The 8,434-nt window shown below is 33.8% G+C and overlaps 1 protein-coding gene across 1 annotated transcript; it reads right to left on the reverse strand.

Annotated features, from left to right (window-relative positions):
* LOC141627615 (alpha-L-arabinofuranosidase 1-like) lies at positions 1–5,352 on the reverse strand. Its single transcript, XM_074440851.1, has 19 exons — positions 5,332–5,352; positions 5,165–5,219; positions 4,781–4,974; positions 4,571–4,686; positions 4,329–4,479; positions 4,175–4,244; positions 3,927–4,072; positions 3,774–3,819; positions 3,635–3,687; positions 3,397–3,541; positions 3,116–3,234; positions 2,948–3,019; positions 2,752–2,852; positions 2,565–2,621; positions 1,231–1,423; positions 944–1,087; positions 779–869; positions 624–688; positions 1–328 (listed from the first exon to the last, which is right to left on the reverse strand). The coding sequence occupies exons 1-19, from the start codon at positions 5,350–5,352 to the stop codon at positions 293–295; spliced, it is 1,875 nt and encodes a 624-aa protein (XP_074296952.1). The 3' UTR covers positions 1–292.
* Between the last annotated feature and the right edge of the window lie 3,082 nt (positions 5,353–8,434).

Consider the following 8,434-nt stretch of genomic DNA (forward strand, 5'->3'; position numbering starts at 1 on the left):
GCGGGATTTTTATAAACTCCCCAGATTCTTAGACATGGATCATTTACACAAATTATATACGGAGTAATTTGCATACGATTACTCCGATATTCTGCTAATGTACTAAACTAACATTACTTAATCTTTCTGGCAACTTCTTGCTTGTTCAATGATATAACTAATTGTCTAGTCTTAACTAGGGACTTTTCCGACAAATCATACTGCGAAACATCCTAAATCAAATAAAACTATACCAATTACTCCGATTTCCAATCGTTCCAATGAATGAGTTAGAAGAATGGTCCATGAAGAATCACCAAAACATCAAATATAGTTCTTCAAATCTAACCTGCAAAACAACAAAACCAGATCAACACCCAATTTAAATCAATTCTACGCGAACAATTTGTCGAATCATCAGACAATTAGTTAATCAAATTTATGATCTCACACACTCTTTGACTTAAAGAATGCATAATAATAATAATAATAATAATAATAATAATAATAATAATAATAATAATAATAATAATAATCAAATTAATCCCTGACATGTCGGGAGTCGGGACAGAGGTGGTGAATGAGCAAAGAAAACAAGACACAGACAAATGATCGGAACAGACAGAATAGTGAATAAAACTCACCAGCTTTATCGATATGATCAACATCAGAGTGAGACACACTCTATCAATGTGTCCTTTGCCAACGCCTGTAATTTACATTGTATAAGTTAATGCTAGTTTGTTAATGGTCTGATACAATGAAGAATTTGTATGGAAATAAAAGAAATACTAATAACCTGATAAATCAAAAGCCTGTAAGGAATAAGGCGGAAGCGAAACCTTGAACGAATTTCCATGTCCCTTAAAGGGAGTTGTGACTGGATGTACCTGCATTGAAAAATGTATGGCGGTTAAGGTTGATATACTTAAAAAGTTAAAAATGGGAAGACAGACATACATACCTTTGTGGGATCTTGAAATGTGTTTTCATCAGTCACGTTTGGCGACGTAAGGATGGTCTTTGACACGCCACTAAGTGGCTTGGACCCTCGGTGATCGTCAAACGTGATTGTGAAATCCACAGTTTTGTTGCCGATATTCAATACCTGCACCAAATCAATCAATTCACAGTAATATATATAACAACTGGTCAATAGTGTATATTTGCAAAAAGAAACTCTACTGGTGTAATAAAAGATAGGGGTACAAGTGAGAAAACAAGAGAATATTAGAAAGTAGTAATACAAACCTTGACAGTTAGGTAAGTCTTGTTATCGACTCCTATCCAACTAACCACAGATGCAACGAGTTCTGTATCATCGCTTTGTAAATTAGATGACACGATTGATGCACCACTTGAATTGACGAAGAAACGCTGCATCCAGTAGCTAGGAGTGCCATACACACTGGATGAGCTTACCACTAATGCATCTGGATTCCAACTGAAATGATCGTTAATAAATTAGACCTTATATTTTTTGTGGGGTTAGTTTTAATTAAAGGTAAACAAATAATTAGGACGGAAATTATAGTTAATATTATATTATGAGATCAACATATCACAAATATTTTTATTATGTATGAAAATCGCTTAAGAATATGCTTAAAGAGAGTTATAATTGGAGATTATTATGTATTAGTATTATATTACTGTATTAGTATATGATCAAAGGAAAGAAATCATAGGTAATTATTATGAGATCATCATATAGCACATTTCCATTTCTGTTAATTATTTTCTATGATAATAAAATATTATGATTTTTCAAAGTATTATGTATTATTACTGTATTAGTATAATTAGTATATGATCAAAGGAAAGAAATCATAGGTAATTATTATGAGATCATCATATGGCACATTTCCATTTCTGTTAATTATTTTCTAGGCCTATAAAAGCTTATGATTTTTAAAAGTACATACAGTTTCAAGAAAAATAAATAAAATAAAAAAACATGAACAAGATTTCTCTAGTAATTTTGTTTCTTGTGTCCTTGATTTTACTCCATGGTATGTAGCGTTAATCCAATCGACCGTCTCGGTCATGAACAACTCTAGTAGACACTTTGGTTTTTTTTTTTTTTAGGTCTAACAAACTTGTTTATTTGTTGATTGAACATGAGCAGGGAGTGTAGCAGAGTGGCATTGCGTGAGACCTACCGTCCCAGTTAAACTTCCAGGATGTACGAAGAGAATGTGTGTGGACTGGTGCATTGATCACTATTTCGAAGGGTGGGAGGATGGTGGTTGCCTTCTTGATGATTCTTGTTGTTGTCAAATTGGGCAGAGATAATAAGTGATTCTATTTTGTAGCCAATTTTCATGATTAACTAGTTTTAAAATCCGTGAAAATAAACATGTTCTTTTCTATTTCTCTTTTGTTTGATCTCCATACGTATTGAGTTCATAAACACAAAAAAGTTTATTCGAAGGAATATACTAATGAAAAGTCATTTCAATATAAGGTGGAAGACGTTGAGGAAGTATAAATATACACTTGATTAGGCTATAAATTACGGAAAAAAAAAGTTTGTGTAAATGTAAAGAAAAAGGGCCAACCACTTTGAAGATGGAGATACATACTTTCTGTCATTGGTGTTAACAAGTAGTGGAGCGTAGCAGACCATTGACACGATATCACTGCAAACAGAGGAAACACGCAAAAACTGCAATTTGTCAAGGACCTTAGGTATTGGGAGAACAGGAATTGAGAAATGTTGTTTACTTGATCTTTTAGTTGAGTGCATAGTTTTTTGAAATCAATGCAAACCTGTTTTTTTCCACACCCATCAGAAAGGCAGCTTCGGCCAAGGCATCCAACAAGTTTCCAAGCCCTGCATCTTTGTTCACAGCATACTCACTCACAAACACCTGCCAAATTGTACCAAGAGTTGTAATATACTCCGTACTATATAAGTTGAAATTGAAACAAGAATAGTGAATAATGAATATATGAATTACTGTACCTTCGGCCCACCACGTGGCGTGGAGTCGAAAGCATGCTGAAGTGAGAACATGCTACTTGGCGAAGTATATATCTGATAGGGGCAGGAAACATATCAGTTTATAATGTATATACGATATGTATTCACATACCTCTTCGACTAAGCGAAAATAAATGGTGAGAAATTTACATGATAGTCAAAAAGATCTGCAGGATGATCCAATAGCCTGGTTCTTCCATCACAGTTCGATATCGCTTGGATATCTGGATACGCCTGTTTCAGGGCCTTGTAGAACTTTAAGTAATTTCCTGCTTGGCAAAATTGAAGTGTGAGCATACAATAACCATAACCAGTTTGGTGAATTATTTTGCTTGATGAAACTAAGAACACACTGGTTCTTGGTTTTACAAGAAATGGAAACTATACAACAGCCATATGCAAAAGTGAAAGTCACAATTATTTTTTTATACCTCGGTAAAACGGAAAGTCACAATCTTCATTTCCAATTGCCACGTATCGCAATTGGAAAGGCTGTGGGTGACCCATTCTAGCTCGTACAGAACCCCAGGCAGAAGACGCATCACCCCTGGCAAACTCGATGCCATCCAACATGTCCTGAAACCCGGCCAATTAGCAGTTGAGCCATGAATAAAGGAAGGTAGGAAAAAGTTGAGATCTGTTTCAAATCAATTTTCAAAATTAACGTACCCGGACATATTGTTGAATATCTGAATTATTAGCATGCTCTTGACGGCTGATGCCTGCATATGACCCAGACTAGTAAACTACTTTAATTTGAGCATGAGAATACCAATGTTGTCCAAAGTTTATAAAAAAAATTAGTTACCACAGTTAACAACCCAAACTGGTTCACTGTGAAGGTCTTCAGCCAGCTTCAAGAGAAAAATAGCAGCATGCATTATCATGAAATTGTGCATCATTGTTTAGAATAATATGAAAGGAAAAATAAAGGGGGATTGACATTGACTGATTGACCTACCAAAAGTTGCTCAAAGAAGCCTAGACCGTCGTCTGTCCAATAATTCCAGACATCTCCAAAATGTCCTGGTCTTTCCTCCCACGGCCCAACCGTTTTCTTCCACTGGAAAGAATTACTCAGCTTTACCCCTTCAACAAAAGTACCACCTGAAATGAAATGAAATGAAATGAAAGAATTGCTCAAAGTTTTTCGTGGAACGAAACAAAAGTAAAACATTCATCCAATGCCTCTATCTTCAAACTAGATACCTGGAAACCGCATGAAAGCTGGCCGTAGATCAGCTATCATCTGAAACACGTCAATTCGGAATCCATGACCCTGCAACAAAATCGAGTCGACTATTAGTAAAACACACTATATATTTAATTCAAATAATAAATTATCTTAGATATATTGTATTACCTTATAAGTATCTGCTGGCATTGCAGATATTTGGTCGAACCACAAGAATCCTTTTTGATTGGTGGTGAATTGCAATCTGGAATTCGAATTTGAGCTTTTGGGTGTAAGTACGACCTCCATCCTCGTCCAATTTAAAAAACGAGATGGAGACCTGCAAATCAATACAAAAGCATTCACATACAAATTAACACATAATCACCAAATATAAAAACTAATATAAACACTGGAACAATTTAACTTACACATGGGTTGAAGCTAGAAGTGTGCCATTTGAAGTCGTAAACGACACTGAAACATCTACCCTCTCCAACGAACGAAGGTAGAAGATGACCTTGTATTGTCTTCCTTTCTCGATATTCTGCAAAATGAAACAACAAAATATATTATACCACAAAATACGTACAGTATATTCTAAGAAAACTGATAAGGATAAAGATCGAGGTTAACCATACCATTCCCCAAAAGCCAGGGTTGTAGACGCCGACTCCAACTTGGGAGTCTCTCAGAACCTCCACCCTTAGAGCAACCCGATTTTGCTCAAAGGGTGAAGAAAGGTCAGTGGAAACGAGTATTTCAGACTCGTTTCCAATGACACCCCAAGGAAGAATGTCAGACGAGGAAGAATGGATCCCACCGGCCTCAAACCCTGCCAATTAAACTAAATTTTAGTTCAATAATATCAAACCATTCACCATTGCTATATTTTGGAAATCAAAGACCGGCTCTCATCATATCATATACAAAAACAACATAATCCATTTCGGAATATGTGCAAACTAAAAGAATGCACCAACAAGCAAGCTCACTAGCACTTAAGGGAAAACCAATGGATATACCTCGATTGCTTACAAGCTCAGCCCATAATCCCCCCGAACCGGCATGATTTATTTCCTGCAAAATTAGTACCCTAAATTAATATTATCATAACAAAATTTTAATATTATTGTAGAATGTAGTATTAAACCTAAAAATTATGAACAATATAAAAAACAAAATTACTTACCTCAAAGAAAACCCCGAACATGGTTTTTGGTATTTTCATTCTTAGGCGACTACGGTTGATCCTAAGACATGAGGTCGTCTCAACCGGAGTAGCGGCTAAAAATGCCGCTACTAGAAAGAACACTACGAGTAACATTAAAAAAAATGAAAATGAAGAATGTTATAAGAGATTGTTCAAAGTAATTGTGTTATATATTCCAAAGTTGTGTTCTTTACATTGAGGGGATAGGCGGATAGCTATTTATACCTACAATCTAATATGGTATTTACAGTAAAGAATATGTATGATAAATGATAATAATAATACATCAAATAAGGCAAGGAGATTAATATGGCTTGATATGGTGCATTGAGTTGTTGGAGGACGTAGCCGTTGTGGCTGGAGTGCTGTGTAAATGTGTAATACCCCCTCAAGTTGGCGCGTGGATATTTGAGACGCCCAACTTGAATAACAATGTATCAAACGGTACCCGTCCGAGTGCTTTGGTGAAAATGTCAGGTAGCTGGACCTTTGTATGGACATAACTAGGACGAATAGTACCTTTGAGCATTTCATCGCGAATAAAGTGACAATCCACCTCGATATGTTTTGTCCGTTCATGAAAGACCGGATTGCGGGCAATATGTAGGGCTGATTGACTGTCGCAATTAGAGGTCAATGGGTTTGTCGTGTGAGACAGTGAGGAATGCTAAGAGACCTTTTAACCACTTTAGCTCACATACCGAGTAAGTAATGGCGCGATATTCTGCCTCGGCTGGTTTGCTTCTTTGTTTTCCATGAGATTGGAGATTCACCGAGGAAGACTATATATGCGGATAAAGAACGGCGAGTCAGTGGGCAACTGACGTATTTTTAATATTAGGTAAAGTAAAATCCTTTTACGTACTCTACTATTTTTTTTATTGGATATATTTTTTCACATACGAATTTTACTTTTTCACATACGCATTTTACAATTTTACCCTTGTCATTTTTTTTTTATTTCCTCACCAATTGATTTTTTTTCTCCCTTCTCTCATCCCCCTTCACCATCACCACCACCACCACCAATATCACCTCTGTTCAACACCCCTTGTTCCGTCAGTCCAGTTGTCGGCCAACCTCGCTCTGGTCGACCCCGACCCCTTGCTTCGTCGGTGTTAGCAATACATGTAACCTTGTATAAATGGAAATTAATCGAGGAGATATAACGATCGAAGGTGAAATTAGGGGTTTGATTTAGCAACAAATTACAGAAAAACACAAGTCAAACTGCCTATTACACTTATTGCCTACAACGTGAAAGCATCACATGATAAATGATTGATAATAGCCCCAAAGGATATACTGAAAGATCGTGGTCCGAATTAATAAACTCCAAATTAGTATCCTGTGAACAATGACAAAGCACAAGAATTATAGAGAAGTAAATATTATTCCGTAATTGACAAGCAAGTGAACATTAATTTTACTTTTATTAACTAAAGTATTACAATCCATTGTTCAAGTTTATAGAGTAATTAGATTCGATTTTAGGGGAAAAGGTATATGCAAGAGTTAATTTGATTAGATTTAGGTAGAAGAGTATGATATGAAAAATTTATGAAAAAGTGTATGTGAAATAGTAAAATTCGTATGTGAAAAAAGTAATTCCGTTTTTTTTTTGTCCATATCCTTTACTCTACTATAGATGCCATCACTACCACAAGTAAAAATGTAGATCAGATATGGTAATTAATTTTGCGTACCAAAAAAGATATGGTAATTAATTTTGCCATATACTAGCTAGCTTGGTCCACTTTAATTTTAGGTTTAACATCATTTTCATAATGGACTTGTTTATATATAGAGACATGAAGGCTTGAAGACGATGAAGGGGACGGAAAAATATCGTAGCTTTCCAACTGTACCAAATTATATGGACTAATATACTGCAATTCTATGTTACAAATTTTATTCTGTGCTTTGTTTAATCAAAGCCAATTTTTGTAGGGCAGACTCGTATATTTTTGTACGGGTTTTAATTAATAGTCTTCATATTTTGCCTTAATAGAAACTAGTATGGATCCCGCGCATACATGCGCGTTATTCATAGATCTTTTACTTTATAATGTATTATTTAAGATTTAAAATTAACGTATTATTAATTTTTCAAATTTTAATATAAGAATAAAAATTGAATGGAAAATTATATAAAAGAATTAAGTAAATTCATGAAATGTACATTTTAATGAAATTTTTCATCACAAAACTAATGATTACAATTTATAAATTTTCTCAAATAATTTTAAAAAAAAAAATTTGTCAAGAAATTAATAATATAAATTAATAATTTTTTTATACGAATTAAATACCCGTACTTGGTAAAACAAAATTATGCGAAACTAATAATATCAAATTTTTTGGTTTTTCATATACGAATTTTAGATTTATACCAGTTTTGTTTTATTTTTAAATTAAAAGATTATAATTTAATTAAAAAAATTATAATAATTAAAGATTATATCTTAACTAAAAGATAATAATTTAATAAAAATAGAGTTTTGTTTCCTTATTTAGCCAACTTCCTTTGGAGGAAAAACTATTGAAATTTTTATTCTCTAAATATAAAGAGCAATGCAAGTTGAAAAAAAAAATATTATCCCCTTTTAAAGTGTCATAGAATTATTTATTATATGAAATAAATCAAGATGGCCTAGTTAAAGATAGAATATAATGAAGCCCAAGCCCAATATAGAGCAACTCATTTAGGCGGGAAAACTTGAGAATCTCTTATTCTTTTAGTTTAAGGGGGATTAATAGAAAGAGTTCTAATTAGGCAACTAGTCAAGAATATCACTCTCTCTTTTAAGTCGTAGTTAATAGTTTTTGTTTGTCTTATGTAAATTATTCATGGGACAGAAAGAGTATATACAATTAAGCGTATAGTAGGTCTTATGAGATACCGTCTCTCATAAATATAATGTAAAATAGTTTCACTATACCATTGTAAAACTTTTTGATGCCCCAATCATGAAAAAAAGTGGTTTGATGAAAATTATTTCGGTAGATATTACGAAGTATTTAATTTTACTATAATACTTGTATAAAACGATTTTACAATAGAATTATCATATAATTATAG

This window comes from Silene latifolia, chromosome 2 (genome assembly GCF_048544455.1).
Source record: "Silene latifolia isolate original U9 population chromosome 2, ASM4854445v1, whole genome shotgun sequence".
NCBI classification, from domain to species: domain Eukaryota; kingdom Viridiplantae; phylum Streptophyta; class Magnoliopsida; order Caryophyllales; family Caryophyllaceae; genus Silene; species Silene latifolia.

Coding starts and splice junctions, on each gene's coding strand:
- LOC141627615 (XM_074440851.1), bottom strand. CDS start 5,352: ATGTTCGGGGTTTTCTTTGAG. Junction 4,687..4,780: donor ACCCTGGCTTTTGGGGAATG/GTATGGTTAACC, acceptor TTCATTTTGCAG/AATATCGAGAAAGGAAGACA. Junction 4,073..4,174: donor AGCTTTCATGCGGTTTCCAG/GTATCTAGTTTG, acceptor ATTTCATTTCAG/GTGGTACTTTTGTTGAAGGG.